Source organism: Camelus bactrianus, chromosome 2, assembly GCF_048773025.1.
Source record: "Camelus bactrianus isolate YW-2024 breed Bactrian camel chromosome 2, ASM4877302v1, whole genome shotgun sequence".
NCBI lineage: Eukaryota > Metazoa > Chordata > Mammalia > Artiodactyla > Camelidae > Camelus > Camelus bactrianus.
The window spans coordinates 90,311,749-90,335,315 of record NC_133540.1 but is presented as its reverse complement, the minus strand read 5'-3'; the positions used below and the strand labels follow the sequence as shown (position 1 = coordinate 90,335,315).

Below are 23,567 nucleotides of genomic sequence, written 5' to 3'. Positions count from 1 at the left end.
CCTTCCACTGATCTGGCAGAGACTGCCAAGTGGGCATTAAGGTCTGACAGCTCACCCTATCCAATTTTGCTTCCACCCTTTTCCTTTTATGTTTATTACTCCCAGTTAGCCTTTTGAATTCTTAAGTCATTTCTGTGCCTGCTTTCCAAACAGTCTAGTCTGTGACAGGTTGTATCTGGAGTAGCCTGAGACAGAAGCCAGTAAGATGGGGTTTGGGAACTGGATCTCTCACCATGAACCCTCTAGTAATGAGATCCAAAGCCCTGGAAGTAAGTGGCATGCAGACAACCCCAGCACAAGGTGGCAGTCCAACTGTTAAAACGTCCTCATGTGGTAAGCTGGAATGCTATGCAATTAGACTGGAATGTCTAAGCCAATGGGATGATTTGGGCATTTGAAATATATAGAGAATGATAAATATAAGAACAATGGAATTAGATAATTATTGCTAAATTGCTTCGATGCCCTATAAGTTAATAATGCAAAGCTAAGAGCAATTAACCAACAATTGCAACAAAGTAAGAAAGCCAAAGAGGTCCTCATCTCATGCAGTGGGGAAGTAGAAAATAAAGATCAAGCATAGGACTTGATAGGCACAGTGGCTAAAGTCCAGAGACAACTGGATGCCAGCAGGGGCAGGTCTGCTACATCAAAATCAGAGCTCTGATTAGGAAAATCTGGGATCCTGACCCATGGAATAGAGACAACTGAGTAGCTGCTCCTGAAAATTTTGACCTCCCCAGACCTCTGAATCTTCTGAACCTAAAGAAGTAGCCTAGCTTTCTCCAATAAGATCTAGGAAACACCCACCATCAGCAGCAGCAATGCAATAAGAAAACAGAGTCCTTTCTCCCATAAGACATGTGTCCACCTCAGGAGATATCCCACTTCCACTTCTGACCACCAGGCCTATAAGAGGGTTAAGTCGCAGCCAGGGACACATCTGGTAAGTAAGGAAAGGAACATGATTCCAAAGGAGCTGCAAGACCAAAACAACACATACTAGCAGGACTGGGGGAGTGCTCATGGGACTAGATTCTGTGGATTCTACACAGGGAAGCCAGACCTAAGACTGAACAAATCAGTTTGTTGACTCGCAGCACTCTCTCAGAACACAAGATACAGCATTTTGGTAAGGACCCCAGAAGATGGGATCACTTAGCTCATTGTTAGGGTGACTCCAAGGAACCTGGAACAAGCAATGGCCCACAACGAGTACAACTGAAATGTCTAAATTGCAGGGACAAATTTTGAGGAATAAATTAAAAGGCTTAGGAAAATGGGCATGCTACAATGGACATATTCTGTGAGACCAGAAGATCCACTATAGGATTATGGTCCATGGAAGGACACAGAGGATACCCAGTCACCAAGGCCATCAGAAATGTGCTTGTCAGAATGGCACCAGAATCACTAAGAAAGAAGTTCAGTAGTGGCTCTCCAATGCAGTCCAGGGCTAAATGTAAAAGAGCCTGTCACAGACCCTGGCTTGCTGAGAAGAATGGGAATAATGGTGTCTTGATGTAATAGAAGCTAAGAGGTGGAGCTTAACCACAGGAATCCAGATGCTTGTAATTATTATAAAGACCCATGAGGTTAGAGTGGTTGCCAAGGTTAGGGAACCTACAGAAAGTTATAGAGTTGGTTTATTGAACATGGCATTCCTTTGGGCAAAACAGATGGGCAGCCAAAAATGGTATTATTCAATTTGTATCACAATAAGAAATCAAAGTTGATTATCTGACACTGAAGGCAGTCATCCCAATAGAAAGTCAGGATGTCTTGCCCAGTATCCATACCTGATCCAGTTTTCAGACTAAGAACCTGTTGACTGAAGAAGTTACCAAGTCCTAAAGGAATGGACCTGTAAAGCTATATAAAGTATCCATTACAATGATTCCCTCTTTTCTTCCCCAGAAGGACCTTTTAACCATTTACTTAAATGAGTAGACACTAAGGAAAGGAGAATACCCAGATAGTTGATAGACTATTGGATGCAAGGTCACAGCTGAGATTGGTATCTGGAGATCCAAAGCATCATCACGGTCCTACTGTTAGAGTAAAGACATATGGAGGTAAGATAACAAATGGAGTCGTGGCCAAGGGTTGGTTTATAATAGGTCTACTGTGTCCATGGATCCACCCAGGGATAACTGAGTCGAATTTCTAATTTAGACTGTCAAACTTAGCAGTTGGCATAATCCTCACACTGGATCCTGGAGAATGTAGACAACCACAAGCTCATCTAAGTAGCAGTGTTGACTGCAGGTGCCATGCTGGCTGCTAGAACAAATTAATATGACTTCAGGTACATGGTATGTAGCTACTGATTTGGTGAGTGAGTTCTTTTCTATCCCAGTTGGGAAATAGGTCAAAATCAATGAATTCACATTAAACAGACAACAATATTCACCCACAGTTTTGCCTCAAGGCTATACTAACTCTCTATCACCTGTCATAATGGAATCTGGTCCAACTGGACATCCCACAAAACATCACATTGATTAATTTCATCAGTGACATCACACTGATTGGAAGAATGAACAAGAGGTAGCTGTCACATTGCTTTTATAAGACATACTCTGGAGGACAGATAAACCCTACAAAGAGTGGGGTCTGTCATTTCATAAGTTTTCCAGGCTATGCCAGCAGCAAAGACCAATACTGAGTCCCTGGTAGGGCCTATTTCTCAAGGAGAACAATGGAGTTAATCTGACTACACTGGGCCCTTTCTGTCTCCTAGGGGACAAAAGTTCACTACCACAAGAGTACTTACCTATTCCAGGTATGAGTGTGCCTCTTCTGTCTCCCTTGGCCTCAGTTGGAGCCACTATCTAGGTGCTTACAGAATACCTAGTCCACGGCAGGGAATCCAATAGAACACAGCATCCCAACCAGGGAACCCACTTTACAACAAAGAGGTGTGGGAGGGAGTTCATGACCGTGGGATCCTCTGGCCACATCACATACTGCCCCATCGGAAGCTGTCAGCCTGAAAGTGTTGGAACGGCCCAGTGAAGGCACAGCTGAATCATCAGCTTAGGGGCAATATTGTTCATGGGTAAGGTGCCATCTTTCAGAACACTCTCACCAGGGAAAACAGCAAGTGTCTCACTGAACTAAAAACCATGGCTGCCACATGAGCACTTTGGGATTCTTATGCCCAAGGGCCAGCAGGCAAGAAGCAGGGGCACTATCTTGTGAAGAGTAATTGTTGCTGATCAGTTCAGGGGACTGCTGTTATAGAATGGGGGTGCAGAGTAACAAGTGACAACTCGAGGGACTCACTCGGGCAACTTTTGATATTCCCTTACAGAATTTTAAAAGAGAATGAGAAATGCAGCAACCCCAGCCAAGGGAGGGTAGGATTACCAGGGCCTCCTCGTTCTCATGATTGAGACTCAGAGAGGTGACAGCTGAAGGCACAGAACTTAGGATAGATAGCAGAATGAGATGATGAGAACCAGCTCTGGCCCTCAAACCAGCAGTGATGGGGACTGTAGCTCATCTCACTAACTTTCCCCTTCTGAGTCTCCTCTTAGGGAGAGAGGCCCTCGGTGCTCTGGAATTGCTGGTCCCTACACGCACAAAATGGATCTGAACATCACGAGGGGCAAACTGTGGCAGGCACAGGACACATCACTAAGATACCCCGGGGAGAAAGGCCTCACCACCTGGCTGTGAGGAGTGCTGAGCTGAGAGCCTTCAGCCTGTAACCCTTCCAGGGTCTGCCTCAGTTTCAAGCTGACCTCACACTTTCGAGGGACAGCCCCAGCCAATGGCTGGGTACAGTCGAGGTACTAGGGCCTGACATTTCACCCAATGTGGGACTCCTTTAATGGACAACTCTCACTCTGGTGCTTTCTGCTGTGCTGAGAGTCCATGTTACTTTGGCATCAAGATTCTGACCTTGCTTAGTGCTGTTTCCTAACTTTCCCTTTCACAGGTGTTACTTCCCCAGCAAGCCTTCTGTACTCCTCTCATTTTCTGCTTCCTGGAGAAGCTAATCTGTGACAGGCCACACTCTTAGGTGCCAGCACTTCTTGAAATGGGTGCTCTGTAAGTGCTAGAGAAGAGGGTTGTGATCTACCTGGGGCTGCTCACTCACACAGCACAGAAGTATGTACGATAATCTGATAGTAGAATCAAGTGTTTCCAAGTTGGTACCAGTTGGCATGTTTTCAAAGTGATCCTCACGCAAATATGGACACAGGACATATTTGGTGTCCACACTCTGCTGGCCCTGCTGCCAATAACACAATGGACCTGGCAGGGAAGGAAACAAAGTAACTCCCACGTGGGACAAGAGGAAACATATGGGGCCCATCCCCACAAAGGAGATGAGAAGATGTGCAGATGAAAAGGCTTCCGATGCTAGCAGCTCCGGGTGGAATAAGTAGTCTGATGACTTCCAGCTCTGGCCAGTTAAAGACACGACTACATAGAATAAATAATCATTTTGATCCAAACACAAAATGGACGTGTACCTAGATAGAATTTACACTTTAGACATGACCAGCTCCTCTTGATACACAATAGGACACATCTCTAATAAAACATGAATATATATTAATTCCTTATAAAATCTCACAAAAAACTCTATACTTCTACTTCTGACTGATAAACATTTATTGATACCTACAGAAAGAGAAGACTCCCCTGATGTTTTATATAAGACACATCACATGTACACATGTACTTTGCATCATCTCAATTTTCTGTGAATAGAAGTCAAGTGTAATTGTGCTGAATAAATTATTGAAGTTTTATATAAACTACCTTTGGTAAGAAGAATGGCCCCTTCAGGGATGCCAATGCCTTAAGCCTTAGAACCTGTTAATATATTACATTACATAATACAAGGGACTTGGCAGATGTAAGCTACAGACCTTAAAACAGGGAGATTATCGTGGATTATCAAGATAGACCCAGCGTGATCACATGAGTCCTTAGAAGGATGGATCTTTCTGTGACTGAAGTCAGGAAAGACATTGTGTAAGGAGAGGTCAGATAAATGTAAAGGTTGGTACACTCCTGCTGGAGGGTGACCACATGGAGAGCCTAAGAAAGAACGTGAGAGCCTACAGGAGCAAAGATGAGTCCCCAGATCGACAGATGACAAGGAAACGAGACCTCAGTCCTAAAATCACAAGGAACTGAAATTGGCCTAAACAAGTGTAGAAGTAGACTCATCCTCAGAGCCTCCAGAGAAGAACTCATTCCAGCCAACACCAGGATTTCAACCTTGTGATACACCGAGCAGAGAACCAGCTGAGCCACTGTGCTCTGACTTCTGACCTACAGGACTATGAAGAGATACCTTTGTGTTGTGTTAAGCCACTAATTTGGTAGTAATGTGTTATGGCAGCAATAGAAAACTAATATGTTACAGAATGTCGGTATATTAAATTCCAATACTCTACAGTTCTGAAACACAAGAACCACTAAAACGATCAATTAAAATTGCACATTCCCAGAGCCAATTCACATTCCACTACCAAATGTTATTTTTTTAATAAATACATGGGAGACTTCAACCCATAATTACTGGGTATTTTTTAAATGTTATCTAAGAATAATACACCCATTTCTAAGTAATTATCCTCTCCAACACTTACAACTTTAGCATTCATTTTTAAAAAGTAAATAGACAATTACCTTGCCAAGTCGTTTTCCAAACGTCTTATCACTTCAGGTGTACATCTCTTTCTTAATATATTTAATGTACTTTATTGGATTCATATTTTATATAACCATGTATAAGTCACATTGACAAAAGCCAGTGATCGTTGATAGAGTTCAATGAATTGATGTTTACAAAAATGTGAGAACATAAATGATGCCAAGGATTTAGGCCTCAAAAGTACAAAGAACTCAAAAACAAAAGTACAAAGAACTCTAAGGCAAAAGTCACTCATATTTCTAGTATATAACTACGTAAAGTCAATAATACTGAGTTATGTTTTAACAAGACTTTATTGGTATGATGGCCATACTTAAACCAGTAGCTCAAAGTTGCACGTGGCCCTCTTGCAACCATATCACAGTTCTTCTGGTTTCTGATCTGCAGAACACATGCTTAGAATATTCCAAGTCCCACCTGCTCCAACCAACGTTTCTAAATTACAACAATGCCAACCAAACTGGATTTTTCCAGAGACTCTACAATATAATACAAAAGCTGAATTTGGAATGTGGACACTTACGTTTTCTGAGTTCTTTCAGCCAATCTTGCAATCTCTATAGCTGCTTTCCTTGCTTCAAAATCTTCCCTTTTTACCACCTCTCCAGTCCCTCGGTAGCCTAGCTCCACCAACTGGCGGGCCAGGCCTTCATCCTAAAAAGAATATGAATTGTTGGATTTGCAGATGAATGAGACATCTTATTTTATCTAATGTATATGAATAATTGTTTGAAACGAAAAATCAAATGTATTATTTAAAAAGGAGACAAGATCTATTAAATACAAAAAGTTAGAATTCTTTCTAACAATACTTTTATAAACATGATTTGTCATCCCTTTCCCAGAGATGTAAAACCAAAAAAATAATAATAACATGAATCTTAAATAAATTTTCTCTAAGGGACGGGAGGACAAAAGTCTGTTGTGTTTTTAATCAATTTATAAGAACAGCTGTATATAATTAATAAAGTATCTTTAAAACAATAAAACTAGAGACAATAGTATTCACACAAAAAAAAGATTTTTTTAAAAACCAATTGCACAAAAAGAAAATTGGGTTGCTTTCAGAAAGTTCAACATTTCAGACTTATTTCCTTGAAGTCAATTAACTGATGACACAGAGCATTATAACTTCAAATACAAAATAAAAAGCAGATGAATTTCCCATCTGAGTAGAAAGATAGTTTCCATATAATGTTGGTACCAATAAAAACAGAAAAGTAGAAACCCAAGAAGATGACCACAAAAAGTTTCAAGCTGAAAACAAAATCTCCCCACAATCCTTTAGACCTTTTATATTTTACTTTAAGAATTGTCTCACACATTTCTGTCACTTGCATAGCATATTCAAAAAAGAATACCATTTTCCCATAATTTGAAGAGGTGACATTTTACTTGAAGTTACTAATATAAAGGCTAATTTAATGTACTACGAGTATAAAGTGTTACATAAAAATAGGTATATGTTAATAATGATCCTTACATTATCATCTTAAACATGAATGTCTGAAATATGATGAAAACAGCATATATTTTACATTTATCCTTACTTAATACATCACTGAATGCAAGAATTATCTAACAGAATTAAAAGAGAAAACTTAAGATGCATGGCTAATAATCTATTCAACCCATAGTGACTACTTTAAAGTTCAAACTATTTAAACAAAATAGAAAACTTGCTACTTTGCTTTGCTAAACACTCGAAAGCAAATACCAAACTCTACAGCAATATGGATGCATCTGCCAAGTTAATACAATGCAAAGCACCAGGCTTTGGGAGGCTCCTTGCCTTCTTCCCGACTTGTTTTCCTGCTTATTATACCTGCTATTCCAGGCTTCTTTAGCGTGAACCACAAAACTAAGCAAATGCCTCCACCTAGTGGAATTAATATTTAACAGACAAAGCAATGCAGACTTGGAGTTTGATTTACATAAGTGAGACAATTTGAGTCTAAATTTTCTTAAATATATTACTGAAAGTGAGCTTATGGGAAGAACTCACAGCTGATCTCTGAGAGACTGTGGGGCTCTTCTAGTGGAATATAAGTTACTTGTGGTCAACAGTATTTTCTACAATAAAGGCCGTTAAAACGTTGCTGTATTAACTTTGTATATGGAGTGAATTATACATTCCTGTGTGCCTTCCCTGGGCCACACGAAATCATCTGGATAGCCCTGCACTCATCGACACTACTGTAAACTGCGACAGATGACAAGACCTACTGAAAAAACAACTAGGAAGTTGAAGTTGGAGTTTTCCCACTTAACCATTACCATGCTCTAACTGGTGGAATCACAAGTCATCTCTAAATGGCCAATCATCTTTAAAGAAATTATCTTTAAAGAAACTGAGAAACAAAACATTTTATTTATTCACATATTTAGCATTTCTGGTGATTTTCATTCCTTTGTATAGACCCAAGTTTCCTAGTGATATATGATTTTTCCCTCTACCTAAAAAACTTTCACAATTCTTATAATAAAGGTCTGCTAACAACAAATTATCTTGGCTTTTGTTTGACTGAAAAAAATATTTATTTCACCTTAATTTTTTTGCAGCTTTATTGAGATATAATTGACATACAGCACTATGTTAAGTCTACGGTGTACAGCATAATGATTTGACTTACAAACATCATGAAATGATTACAAGTTTAGTGCACAACCATCATCTTATATAGATACAAAATAAAAGAAATATAAAAAGTATTTTTTCCTTGTGATGAGAACTCTTAGGATTTACTCTCTTAACAACTTTCATATATAACATACAGCAGTGTTACTTATATTTATATTATCATTTACATTACATCCCTAGTACTTATTTCTCTTATAACTGGATGCTTGTACCTTTTCACTGCCTTCATTCAATTCCCCCTCACCCACCCCCAACTTCTGGTAAGCACAAATCTGATCTCTTTTTCTATAAGTATGTTTGTTTGTTCGTTTTTAAGGATAATTGATCTATTATACTAAATTAGTTTAGTATAAATACTAAATGTGTTAGTTCCACTAACACAACAGAGTAATGTGATACTTCTATACATTGCAAATTGATGACCACAACAAGTCTACAGATATTACATAGTTGTGGACTTTACTCCCCACACTGTACATTTCATACCATGACTCACTCACTTCCATGCAGCCGGAATTTTGTACCTCTTAATCTACTGCCTCTACTGAGATGATCATATGATTTTTATTCTTCAGTTTGTTAACATGCTGTATCACACTGATTTATTTGTGGATACTGAACCATTCTTGCATCTCTGGGATAAATCCCACTTGATTATGGTGTATGATCCTTTAAATGTACTGTTGTACTCAATTTGCTAATATTTTGTTGAGGATTTTTGCATCTATGTCCATCAGTGATATTGACCTGTAATTTTCTTTTTTTGTTATATCTTTGTCTAGTTTGGGTCTCAGGGTGATGCTGGCCTCACAGAATGAGTTCAGAAGCATTCCTTCCTCTTCACTTTTGTGAAGTATTTAAGTAGGATAGGTGTTAACTCTTCTCTGAATGTTTGGTAGAATTCGCCTATGAAGCCATCTGGTCTTGGACTGTTGTTTGTTGGGAGTTTCTTTTATCACTGATTCAGTTTCGTTACTGGTGATTGGTCTATTCATATTTTCTTTTTTTTTAATTGGTTCAGTCTTGGGAAAGTATTAGGTTTTCAGGAATTTGTCCACTTCTTCTAGGTTGTCCATTTTATTGGCATATTGTTGTTTGTAGTAGTCCTTTGCTTTTTATGATTCTTTGTATTTCTGCTATGACCATTGTAACTTCTCTTTTTTCATTTCTGATTTTATTTATTTGGGCTTTCTCTTTTTTTTCTTGATGAGTCTGGCTAAAGGCTTATCAATTTTGTTTATCTTTCAGAGAAACAACTCTTACGTTTCATTGATCTTTTCCTTTTTTTTTTAAGTCTATTTCATTTATTTCTGCACTGATCTTTATGATTTCTTTCTTTCTACTCACTTTGAGTTTTGTTGGTTCTTCTTTTTCTAGTTCCTTCAGGTGTATAGTTAGGTTGTTTACATTTGAAAAATTTTTTTTTTGTTTCCTAAGGTAGCCTTATATTTTTATACAGTCCCTCTTGGAACTAATTTTCCTTTGTCCCAAAGATTCTGGATGGCTATGTTTTCATTTGTATTTGTCTCCAGGAATTTTTTTCTCTTTGATTTCTTATTTCACTTTAATTTTTGAAAGATGTATTGGCTGGATTAGTGTTCCAGGTTGACTTTTTACCTGAAAGCCCTTTAAAGATGTCATCCCATTGTCCCATGGCTTATACTGTTCCTGATGAAAAGTTCAATTTTTACTGCCTTTGTTTCTTTCTACATAATGTGTCGAATAAATTATGTAGATTTAGATTAGATTCCGTTAAGATTTTACTCATTTCACTGGTTTTCAGCAATTTTACTTTAGATTTCTTTAAGATTTTCTCTTTATCACTGGTTTTCAATAATTTTAAGATATTCCTTGGAGTGGTTTCTTTGCATTTATTCCCCTTGGAATGCAGTGTATTCCTTGCCCTATGGATTTATAGTTCTCACAATATTTGGAAACTTTTTAGTCATTTTTTCAAATATAGTTTATTCCCTGTTTCTCTCTGATCCTTCTGGGATTCCAATTACTTTTTTTTTTTTTTTGGAAAGGTAAACATATTATCATTTTTTTATTAAACTCTAAAACTCTAATGGTTTTGGCTATAACAGTTCATCCTAGTAAAAACCAGTGATTAGCAATGATAGTCAAGGCATATAAATAAAGCAGTAATCTTCTATTAAATGTTAATGTTTCTTTTCTCATGTGATCATGAGTCACTAACTTTTGGATGTTAGCAGTTTGGGAGTTTTAGTTATAAGTTGGCATCATGCAAAGCAGAACCCAGAGACAGTTCACCCCTAAAGAAAAGACTTCATTAACACACACAAACTATAAAACAACATGTGGCAAAGGTAGACCCTACCAAGTAGGAAGCAAATGTCTACGGAAGACTTAATTCTGAGTAGACTGTTATTCTGAGATGAATTCTTCTCTCAGCTGCTGGGATCAACATATGGCCCCAAGGATGTGCAATGGAATGGCACCTGCAAGTTTCTGCAGCCTTGGTCCTTGATGTTGGACTGGGATTCCAGGGTTCCATGCCAGAAGCCTGTGTAGCTGCCTCAGACCTACAGGTTCCCAGAAGGTTATGGATTTGCATATTCACTGTTTATTTCCCTTACTGGTTTTAGGCTATACCACCCCTCTATACAGCCTTTGTGCCAGAGCCAATTCCTTCCTCTATGTGGCTGTGACCCTGATGCAAGAGCCTTGTACAATGTTTCTCAGTGGATGGAAGCAAGGTGTAGATAAGGAAATGAACTTTGTGTGTTATTAGGTGGTGTGAGCCATATTCTTTATGGAGGAATATGGGACAAGGGGCATCCAGCATCCAGGGCACTCAGTTGTTTCTCATCCGAAAAGAAAAAAGAAGAAAAGTCTATAACCACTAGAACATTGAGCATTGCCCCACAGGAGACCAAGGTTCTGTTAGCTTTTGTTTGTGTCTTTTGTTATGTTGTTTATTGCTAGAGAAGAGAGTTACTGTTGTAGCTCAATCTTAGATTTCTTTACTAAACTCACTGATTTGTTCTAATAAGTTCCATTTAATTTTCTGGCATTTTTATTGTAGATAATCAATTATTACCTACAATTAATAATATTCTGACTCCTTCTTCCAAATATTTATGACACTTTTCTTTCATTATAGCATTGCTTTGGCCAGACTGCCAAAAAAAAAGTTGAGTATCAGCAAGCACTTTTATCTTGTCTCTTATTCAAAGGCTAAACATTCAAATGTTTAACAACCGAATATGCAGTTTACTACAAGTATTTGCTATATACTCTTACTCAAGTTATGATGAGTGAGGTTAGAACTTTATCCTACACTTTTTCTGCACCTGTAGAGGTTATCATAGAATTTTCTTTTTTAATTTATTAGCGTCATGAGCTCATCCTTGCATTCCTATGATAAATCACACCACTTAAGAATAGCCTTTACTAGTCTCTGATCTATTATTTCTTAATATAGTCTTAGATTCATTTTTCATTTCTTCTCATCTAGTTCATAAGTAAAATTAGTCTTTAGCTTTCCATTTTGTGCTATCCTTTTCTAGATTGATGTCAGGGTTACACAAGTCCTATAAAACGATTTAAAAAATTATATGCTTTTCTTTTTATTAATTTTTAATTATACAAGTCAGACATAAATATATTCTCCTTGTGAAAATTAAAATGTGGCAGATGTAGTGAATTTGTATTCTGTCAACCTGGCTAAGCTGGAGCTGATTTTCCATAATTTTCCTCTGTTAGATAGTTACAGATTAGGCTGGGCTACAAGAGACATTTGCAATAGGTTTGGAAGACACAAGAGGAGCAGCCTTATTGTTCTAGCTCTTGCAGGATCTTCTCCTTCACCTCCTACAATTCCTGGGCTAGGTGCATGACTATGTTTATCCCTTTGACTAAAGGTGTCTGCTTCTTCTACAGATGTCCCCTACCATCAAAGTTGGAGGTGCAGAGGAGGTGAGGGCCTAATCCAAGTTCCATTTTGTCCTTATGAATTCTAGCTCATCATTGCAGGTCTGTTTGCCCTTGCTTCCTCCACTTTTCATGTACCTTCCCTTCATGGCCGTCTGTCCTGATGACTTCAAGCTCCAGTACCAGACACCAAGGAAACAGCCTTTCATGGACCATTTAAATTGTTCTCATAATTGTGTAAGGTCAAATATCTACTGAAAAATTATATACATATGACACACATATATCTACATATACAAATACATATGTGTGTGTGTGTGTTCTAATTTTCTGACTGAACCCTGAATGAGTCACAATTAGCTACTGGCAATGGTTCCAAAGGAATAGAAATTCAAGGATGGGTTCTCTGAATTGGTTCTGGGTTACCTGGAATTGATTCTCTCATCTTATTAAAGGTATTATAAATCCTGATTACAGTAGGAAAGCCTATACTATAGTCAGTGAAATGCAGAGGCAAGTTATTTAATTTATCACCTTTAGAGACTTGTAATTAAGACAGGGTTTGGAATAACCAGGTGTTGGCTACCAAAGGATAACTTAGTGTTAATAAGAAATATCATGGCGTTGGTTGCTTCTAAGTGTGCTGAAGGCCGTGGGAAAAGAAAATGAGAAACTCAGGGCTTGAGGTTTAGCCAGCCACTTGGTAGCAGGTTAGTTACATAGGATTAACCCCATCATGAAAGGGAAAAATACTTGGTACAGTTTCATGATTTTTAAAAGCTTTTTCCCACAAATGATATTATGTCATACATATGCGACTTCTCATATAATTATTGATTATTTTAGTGTCTATATGAGAACTACCTGTTTGTTAAATTTGCTCATTTTCTTTTTTTTAACATTTTTTATTGATTTATAATCATTTTACAATGTTGTGTCAAATTCCAGTGTTTAGCACAATTTTTCAGTCATTCATGGACATATACACACTCATTGTCACATTTTTTTCTCTGTGAGTTATCATAACATTTTGTGTATATTTTGTGTAAATTTGCTCATTTTCAATTAGACTTTATTTATTATTGATATATAGGGCTTTATTCTATATAGCAAGTCTTTGATTATGCATTTTGCAAATATTTATTCTCAAGCAGTTGCTTGCCTTTGGTTTTTGTCATATAGAGTTTTAAATTTTGGCATAGAAATTGCATATCAAACCTTAATAAAGTACATAGAAAAAACTGCATCATTGCATTTACTAGACAGAAGAAAATTTGAAAATAAACAGCTAACCATTCAACTAAAGAAAGTGGAGAAAGAATAGCAAAATATACCTAAGTAACATAGAAGGAAACAATTAATAAAAACAATAGGAAAATAAAATAGAAATTAAAATAGACAAATCCAGTCAGCTTTAATTGTCAACTAACTTTATGGTCAACTAACATTTGACAAAGGACCCAAGAACACTCAATAGAGAAAATACAGTCTCTTCAATAAGTGGTGCTAGGAAAATTTGATAGTCATATGTAAAATACTGAAACTAGACCCAAATCTTACACCACTCACAAAAATTGACTTGAAATGATTACAGACTTAAAGGTAATACCCAAAACCATAAAACTCATAGAAGAAAATAGGAAAAAAGCTCACCGATGGGTCTAGGCAATAATTTTCGGATTTGACACCTAAAGCATAAGCAAGGAAATAAAAAAATAAATAAATGAGACTACATCAAACTAAAAAGCTTCTTCACAGCAAAAGAAATAATCAACAAAATGAAAAGACCACCTATGGAATAGAAATCATACATCTGATAAGGGGTTAACATCCAAAATATATATTAAAAAAACTCAAACACCTCAAGAGCAGAAAAACAAATAATACAATTTTAAAATGAGCAAAGGTCCTGAACAAATATTTTTGCCCAAGAAGATACTCAAACGGCTAACAGGTACGTGAAAAGGTGCTCAACATCACTAATCATTAAGGAAATGCAAATCAAAACCACAATGAGATATTACCACAACCTGTTACAATGGCTATCACCAAAAAGACAAAAGATAACAAATGCTGTATTTTAACTGGCTGTGGATGTGGAGAAAAGTGAACTCTTGTGCACTCTTAGTGGGAATGTAAACTGGTGCAGGCACTATGGAAAACAATATGAGATTCCTCAAAAAATTAAAAATAGAACTACCAAACCTACTCAACTCCCCCCTCAAAAAAAAAAAAATAGAACTACCACACACACAATCCAGAAATTCCACTTCTGGGAACATATATCCATAAGAAATAAAAACACTTTGTCGAAGTGATCTCTGCACCCCATGTTCACTGCAGCATTATTTACAATAGCCAAGACATGGAAACAACAACCTAAGTGTCCATCAGCAGATGAATGGATAAAGGAATCTATGTCCATCAACAAGTGAATGGATATATGTAAGTCAACTCATTATGCTCTGTACCTTAAACTCATGCAGTGCTATATGTCAATTTTATCTCAAGAAAATCAAAAGAAAAAAATATTCCGTAAGTCATTAGATAGTGGAGCTGGCTTACAACTACAGCCGGAAAAGGTAAACCAAATGCATCTGTTCCTATCAGATTGAAATGCTGATGCTTCCAAAGTTGAGGGGGCCCAGTATGGTAAATTTGCCACCAAGTAGTTGGATGTTTACCTGAAGAAAAGTGCTATATCAGAGGCACTTTACTTGGTTGCAGACAGTAGAATGCCTGTCATTCAAGTTGGACATTCAGAGGTGGCAGCAGTTATGTCAGCCTTGGCAAGTGGGAGCCCACCACTCCAGTCAAGAAACAAAGCTTTCTTAGGCATCTCAGGAGCTCCTTCACATGCCCCTTCCTAACCACCAATCTTTGCCTTCCCCGAAAAGTAGCCACTCTCCTGACCTTCCCAGTAATCACTTCTTTGCATTTCTTTATAGGATTATCAGACAAGTGCTATTCTAGATGCCAGTTTAGTCTTGTCTACTTCTTAAAATTTCACGTGTTTTCTAAGTTTCTCTTGATCTACATCTTCTCTCATCCATGTCCTACCTGCACGATTTGATCTACAGTTTCCCATGAAGAAGCTACAGTGTGATCTATAGTTTCCCATCACCTGGCTTTGCTGATTGCCTTCTCAGGGTTCAGTTCCATGTGTTCCTCTCTCTTCTATATGTTCTGCAATTAACAGCAGACTTGATTAACAGAGACTTGATCAGATTGAGGTTTGGGCTTTTTAGAAAGTTTATAAGTGGTGTTTTGTTCTTTCATGCACTAATGTCTGGTTCTTCCCCCTTTAGTGACATTAGCAGCTGTATTTAACCAATGTTACCAACCCTTACGTTGATATCATATTAGTCATTTTGATTTTCTGAAGCTCATTCTGTAATACATATCTTAAGAAGGACCCATGATAAAACTGAGTTCTTGCATGTTAATAACAATTTGCGTTTTTTATAACTAGAAGTCAGATTTGCTGGATATAAAACTCTTGGCTCACATTTTTTCCCTTTGGTATCTGAAATAAGTGATTCTAATTTGATCTAACATAAAGCATTGTTTTAAAAGTCTGATAATTTCATTTGTGTAACCTGATATGTCACTTGTTGTTTATGCCTAGATATCCAAGTGGCTTTTTAACTTTTTCTTTAAAGTCCATACAATTTTACTAGATATGCTTTGGTATTGGTCATACTGGATTTAAATTCTCAGGTACAGAGTGTATTCTTCTAATATGTATTTTCAAATCTTTTTGTTGTTTCTTTCAAGAAAGTTTTCCTGAATTATAGTTTTTAGTATTTGTTCTGTTCCCTGCTCTGACTTACTTCATCGGGGACTTCTATTATCCATATGCTGAAACTACTATCTTCAGTAATTATCAGTTTTGTTTGAACCTCTCTTTATTCCATTATGCTTTGATTTTTTTTAAAAAAAGTTTCATCCTTTATACCTATTATTTCTTTAAGATACTATCTATTGTGTTTATCCATTCTTGTGTTCCTTCCAGTTCAGTTTTCATTTCTACAGGTTTCATTTTGTTCCTCTTTCCTTCTTGGATTCTGTCACATCTGAATTCTTTCATGTGTGTATTATCTTCTTAATATCTTTTAGTTTGCATGCAAAAGGAAGGTCACAGTTCTGTAAGGGACTGCAAAGATGCTATTCTGCTCCTCATCCTCTTTTTTCTTATGACTTTGAAAGAGCTTTGACCTCATTTTTGGTCTTCCTGAACTTTTAAAAGAATCTTACAGAACTTCCCACTTATTTTGTTTCTATAAAGTGTCCAAAAAATTTGGCACTTGCTTTCTAAAATTTCTTTTTAAATTTGTTTTACTCCCTTGCTTTTACCTGATCCTTCTCTTTCCATTTGTGTCTCTATTGTCCCTATCCTGCTCAGTATTGATTCCACTCCTAACAGCATCTCCAGTGCAGAGCACTGCCCAAAAATGAGCTATGGAATTTAGTTTCAAGAGTTCACAGGGGTCCATTGCTCCAACTCCTTCAGACCTCACCCAGGAACCTTTATCCTCACCTACTAATGTAGTGGCCAAAACCTCCCAGTTTCAGCTGCTGTTCTCAGATTGGACTACTCCACTTCCAGGGAACACCTGTGGACTGCTTTGTAGTTTCTTGTTCTGGGGTCTTCTGGATGTCCCCATTCTTCTCTCTGCTTTCCTCTCACATCGAAGCTAACACCTTCTGAGTGTTGTGGCTATTGATCGTTTCTCCTCATCTGCTTTTATCTTGGGCTTCATAGGAATAACTCTCATCTGGTTTTGTGCAAATGTTGTTCATGGGTTTTAGGTATCATAATCTGGCTGCTTTTGCTTCTGGATCATCCTATGCTCCTTATTTCCTTCCACTTTTCAGACCCCTCCCTCTCCTTTGTGAGCACCACTTCCATGCCCATGCCCTAAGTGATGACTGTTCTCCAGCATTCTGTCTTCAGCCCTCTGTTTTATCTCACCCTACATACTCTCCTCAGGAATTTTCTCTGCCTCTACTCTTGCCTCTTCCCAGAAGTAGCTGTTGAAGTTAGTATAAACAAAAAATTAAATGGAACATACCTTAAATACCAAGAAAATAAATTTGGGGGATTGCCTGAGACACAGCTGAGAAACTGAGGAGGATATCAGGCTCACAGCACTGTAATTTTATCATTATGATAAAGATTCAGAAGTACAGTGGATGAGGCATTCCTACCTCAGTTTCAGTCCCTGATTATCAGAATTCATCTCCATGAAAAAACCAGATATTTTTACTTAAGGAGAAGTACCTCTGTGAACCTAATGAAGGAAAAATATAAGATTCCTCTTAAGCAGAGAGCAGCTAATTTATGCCACATATTTTTCTATTGAATAAACAAAGTATAACTGATTCTGAAACATGTGAATTAAGATCTTTCATAGGGAACAGTATTTACTCTGTACCTTGATGGAATAAATACTGGAAAAAAAATACAATGGTTGGTGGTTAACTGGCTTACTGTGTAATTATGGTAAATTATGTTACTGGGTTTTTCTTAGAAACTTACCTAATCAATGTCTGCCAAATAAATTTAAGAAATATCCAAAAGGTTTAATTTGTGTGATTTACTTATTTCTATTTTCTAAATAATGGAAAGATAATCTCTAAATAAAACTTCCATATTGCCAATCTCTGTAAATAATTTAGCCATGAGTCAGGGAAATTCTAAAATAATTCAAAAAATACCCCTTGATCCCTTATCTGAGAAAAGCAATTCCATAGTATTCTTATTTCTCCCATGGTCACAGGCAGCCACTGAAATGAGGGGGATAGTGTTTATTTAACAAGAAAGAATCTGGAAAAATACAGTGCAAAAATTTGGCCAAAACTTTTTAAGTATTTGTATATTGATTTAGGGGATAGGTTAAATTAGATTAGATGATACTACCTCCCAGAACAAATACTGTTATTTGAGTTGGCATAGATAAATCTGATTGTCAATGCTGTTATAAGTTTATTGTAATGTTTACAGGTACCTAGTAAGACGACCAAAGCACATTGTACATAGAATGAAAAGCCTCTTTCATCCTCCTTTACCACCTTACCCTAGTTGCTGGGGGAGCTGGTATATACATTGTATGCTTTGACTTTTTATTAACTACAGTGAAACTTGGACTTTTTAACTGAAATTGAATGGCATTTGTCTTAATTCTGCCCAGTTATAGACCAAATCATACCTTGAAGATGTTCATATGCATCAATGTTACTTATACAAGCCATTTCCATTTAAGTTGCCTTACTCTATCTATTGCATTGTTCTTGCCAAGTCTAAGCTCTGTCTTGTTGGAATTCTTTTAACACTGAACCTATGATGTAAAAAATGTACAATGTGTTGGCTGGTCCAAGTGCAGTGGTGTTTATAACTAATTGATCACAGCCAGTTACAGATTTCTTTGGGGGTGAGGGTATAGCTCAAGTGGTAGAGTGCATGCTTAGCATACACAAGGTCCTAGGTTCAATTCCCAGTACCTCCTCTGAAAAAGTAAATAAATAAATAAATAAACCTAATTATCCAACCCCCTCAAAAAAATTTTTTAAAGTACAAAGTGTTTTAAATTTTATTCATAATAAACTAAGTTATAGCCTATTGTAACCTACAAAACATTTCTTATAAATTGTCTAATTTATTTTTTCATTTATATACAGTTTCTTAAGTAAATTTTTTAAATATTTGTTGTGGTCTGTTCTATAAACATTGCCATTCTCTTTCCCTTCAGGCTTATTTGCATGAAAGAAACTTGGGTTTTGCTTGCTTGTATTACATGGCCATTAAGCTAAGTTCAGTATTCTCTACCTTCTTTCCTGTAGGTTAACTTTTTCAAGTTTTGTTCATACTCTAAATAAGTGTTAAAAACATGCTTTTTATTTCCTACTTTATAAATAAATTCTCTAAGTTGTTCTCCATGCTACCTGGGGACAACAATGGACACCCAGAAGGATGTTCAACCCCCAAAGCAGCAGCGAATGTTATTTGTGGAGAATGTCACATAGAAAATGAAATAAAATGCAGGGATCCAATCCAATGCAGAGAATCTGGATACAAAATAATATACAAGAAAAGGACTAAAAGATTGGTGGTATTTGATGCTCAATGAAACATGGAATTCAGAGGAATATGTTCATTTGTAATTGGATTTGCTGTTAATGTTGTTGTATAGCTTTTGATTTGTTTACTATATACACACGATTTCATTTTAAAAAACACTGTATTTAGGTATCTATTAACAGTTTATATAAAGACATTGTTTTCCGTTCAATTAAAAAAAAAACTTTTCAGCTCATCGAATAGTTAACTGAGGTCATTTTTCATTTTTTTCTCCTACTTCCCTTCATTCTTAAGTATCATATAAAAAGCATTGTGGTTATTATATTTATACACTACTCATATACTTATTGTGGCTTGAGATGTTAAATAACAACACAGAGGTCAGGGCCATGGCAGGTAAACTCAGGAGAGATGATTTAAAAAGAATAAAAGCACAATTTACAAAGATATGAGCAAGATTAATGGAAACCAACATGGGATAGTGAAGCATCCTTGGGCTAGCAACAGTGCTAAAGTTATTAACACCATTAGACCTAAAAGGAGACAGGAGAGGAAACAGTCCCTAGAACTCCTAGAACAGGAATGCTGTCAGCACCTGGAAAGAGTGCTGCAGCTGATGGAACAAGAAGTTGGCCAAACATAAGGAATGCAGCCACTTCCAAACCACAGCCCGCAGGAAGACGACAGGGAATAAGTTCTCTAACTCTCTTCAATCTCTTCAGTCTCCTTACCAGCTGAAACAAACCCAAAACCAAAAGAGCCTGATTAATGACCACAAGGGATAACTTCCAGGGGCACAGATAAGGGTGGAGAAGGGTAGAGATTGAGTCTAGCAAAGATAGTATGCCCTTTGTATGTGAATCATTGGTAGTAATTTTTTTTAATTAATTGAAAACATTTGGCAGCAGCAGAATATCCTACACAAGAAAAGAGTGCCTAGAAGATAGTAAATATTTGTAAAACTTTTGCTGAATAAATAAAACTTAGACTGGACTGTAAGTACTAATACTAAGATGACTTAAGGTCAAGTCTAGAACTGATTCTTTTTTTGTTTATTTTTGTTGTTTTTTTTAAATTGAAGTATGGGTGATTTACAGTGTTGTGTTAGTTTCAAGTGTACAGCACAGTGATTCAGTTATACATATACATACATAAGTACTCTTTTTCAATTATAGGTTATTACAGATATTGACTATAGTTCCCTGTGCTATACCATAGAACTTTGTTTTTTTTTATTGCAGTATACTCAGTTTACAAAAGAATATGAAAATGAATATATGTATGTATATGTATGACTGAACTATTATGCTGTACATCAGAAGTTGACACAACATAGAACTGATTCTTAAATTCCTAGATATTAAGGTAATATCTACTACAGTAGGCTCTTGGTGAAGGTTTACTAATTCGACAGTTGAATGAACACATAGATACGTGGATGGACAGATGGGTGCATAGATGATTCATGAAATTTTACATACATTAAGATCCTTCAGTATAGTCTTGCCTAGCCCCTTCATTTTGCAGATGAAGTAATGAAGTTTCAAACTGATTTAAAACACAATAATACAGAATTCGAATCCTAATCTCATGACTCTAGGCTCTTCCAACTACAGTATGCTCTCTCTCACTTGCCATTCAAAATTTGCTCCATCCAAACCAAGTACAGATGACCAAAATGAAAAAGAAAAGAAAAAAGAAAAAGAAAAGAGCATCACCTCACAACGCATGATCCATGACACATGCTTGCCAGACTAGCCAGAATACTGAAACAACTCTGAGGAGTTCACTTGTCTCTGTGTGCCCTAAGTGGGCAAGTAAGTTGTATCCTCAGAAAGTATTGGAGAATACAGGTTCCCAGAGCTAATGACATTTAGAATTTTTCATTGCTCAGTCCAAAAATCTGTAGCTTAATATTATTATTAAACTAAATATTCATCTTATTTTTTATGAAAGTACAATAATAATAATTTTAACCAGTGCCAAATTTAACAGTAAATTTCTTTACATTTCCCCCAAATGCAGTCACCATTTTCCATTTTGGAGACCTTTAAAATTCTAATTGATGAAACACAATATTAATTTCTGACTCCTAATCAATGTTAATGATTTTAATTGCTTACTCACATGAAAAACTTTGCCTTAAAAAAATTGAAATCCTTCTTAATGATACTAAGCTTAAGCTTGGCAATTTTCCACATGTGTTACAAAGATAATGATATCCTATTGGGATATTTATCGTCTATACTTTATTTCTGTTTAGATATTCAAAAATTTAGATGCAAACAGTGTTTGGCACCATGATTTTTTCCCCTTCATTTCAGTGACTACGATGCAAGGCATAAAATTCAACCTTCATGATTTTAAACATATTATCTGTATAAAATATTTAAAAGCTTGTTTTTGAAGTCAGAATATATCTTGGAAATATCACTTGGATTTTTAAACACTTAATTCCAGAAAGATAAAATTATCTGTCCAAGGTCACACAACTTATTTGTGGCAGAGATAGGACTAAAATTAGATGTTTCTATTTCCTTAAAATTCTGTTCCTATCCAGCATATGAATGTGTTTTAGAGGATAAGCACTTTTCAGACCTTGGAATCCACACTGAAATAAAATCCCACTTAACAGGATCACTGGAGTCCAAAAATTACTATCCACTAAAATGTAGAATTACATCGTTGCAGATAAGGAGTTTGAGGATTTGGCTGCAGCATAGAAATCCTTCTCACACTCAGGTGTGGTGTGGCACCACAGAGCGGCGCCGGTCCTCTCTGGCCTAAGCAGAGAGGGGCAGAGAGGGGACAGCTTGGGGTTCTCTGGCATGGCTCCAGGACAGCATAATTTCCAAGTCAGTGCCCATTTAGTGGGCCTGGTTTGGCTATGTACCAGGGCTACAGAGACCCGCCGTCCACCTCCTGCTTCCCAGGACCGGTAGCCTGTTATTTTCCCGCTCGTCCTGGTCCTCCTGGAAGAGGACAAGAACGCTATTCTGTCGGCCCCCTACCCCCACCCCCAGCCACCCCCACAGCACGTATACACCTTCAAGAAGCAGGTCGGGGGGGGGGGCGGGGTCCTGAGAGGAAGATAGAAGCAATTCCAATTACGTCCGATTTTGCTATGTTGCAGGCTTTTTTTTTTTTTTTTAACTCTCAACATTAGTTGTGATCCTTCACCCCGATAAACTGGAGTCAGGAATTGCCTGCAGGACGACCTGTAGCGCGTACCCGTAATTAGAGGGCTTTCTGAATCAACCAGCGTGAGGTGGAAATTCGTGGAACCAAATGCCCAGCACGACACGAGGCAATCTGAAAGAATACTGGCTTCTATTCTTTCATACAAACTGGCAAAGGAAAGAGAAGCAGGGTTTCCTACCTGAATTCCAGCCCGCCGGAAGGGTCTCGGCGGGCCTCGGAATCCGGCCACCCTCCTCAGCGGAGAGGGACTTCGGAAGGGGAGCGGGCCGGGGGTCGGCGAGGGGGGTCGGCGAGGGAGGCCGGCGAGGGAGGCCGGCGAGGGAGGCCGACGTGCAGGAACGCCAGGCCCCGCGGCGGGTCTGCGTGCGCGCGTGCGCACGGCCGTGGGTCTGCGCCGGGTGATGGACACCTGGGGCCCGAATTCCGCACCGACTGAGGCAGCGCGGGGCGGGAAGACCCGCCGATTCTCCGCCGCTGAGCTCTGGCGCCGCCGTCGGTATTTCGGGGTCGGCTGTCCCCGCGGTCCACCGCCAGGGGGCGATCACCCCACGACGCTGGGCCTCGGGAGAGCCTGAGGGACGCGAAGGAGGTGGCCGCCCCGTGGGGCTGCCGCTCTTACCTCCAGGTAGTACAGGTCCACCGTAGTGATCTGCGAGTCCAGGAAATCTTCATAGGTGCTGAACTGAGTGACTATGTTGTCCAACGTGGTCGACCCCTCTTCCTGATCCATGGCAGTTACCTGGGCCGAAGCGTCCCTAGCGACAGAGGCACCGGCCCGGGTCAGAAGGTTCCACCCACTCCGTCCCTTCCAATCAGTTGGGAACCGGTGCGCAGCTTTGGACGTTAACCCCGCCCCCGTGTCTTGTTACTGCTCAGGCTTCCGCCTTATTCCTAAGAACGCCGTCTCAAATTACCCACTGCAAGTCAGGTCTCACACCGTCACCTCACTCGGACTTCGGCGAAATGTGGAGCCACAGGAGAGATGCCAATTCCAATCCAAAATTAAGAAGTATGAGACTCCCAGGATATGTAGACAAAATATTATAGATCAGCTCTTCTAATCT

General features: G+C 38.1%; 1 protein-coding gene and 1 pseudogene across 3 annotated transcripts in view; one reads left to right on the top strand and one right to left on the bottom strand.

The window, feature by feature from the left end:
• The window catches only part of CFAP299 (cilia and flagella associated protein 299), a 494,558-nt gene extending 471,204 nt beyond the window's left edge, over nucleotides 1-23,354 (bottom strand). The window contains exons 1-2 of one of the 3 annotated variants that reach the window (XM_074346047.1): nucleotides 23,123-23,354; nucleotides 6,207-6,337 (exon numbers count right to left, since the gene is read on the bottom strand). In XM_074346047.1, coding sequence (XP_074202148.1) covers nucleotides 6,207-6,337; nucleotides 23,123-23,233 — 242 coding nt within the window. In that variant the 5' untranslated portion in view covers nucleotides 23,234-23,354. The remainder of the gene's footprint in view (nucleotides 1-6,206; nucleotides 6,338-23,122) is intronic. The other 2 variants (XM_045509525.2, XM_010974046.3) reach the window with 2 other exon arrangements.
• On the top strand, nucleotides 19,179-19,351 carry LOC123614006 (DNA-directed RNA polymerases I, II, and III subunit RPABC4 pseudogene; annotated as a pseudogene).
• Nucleotides 23,355-23,567: the final 213 nt, after the last annotated feature.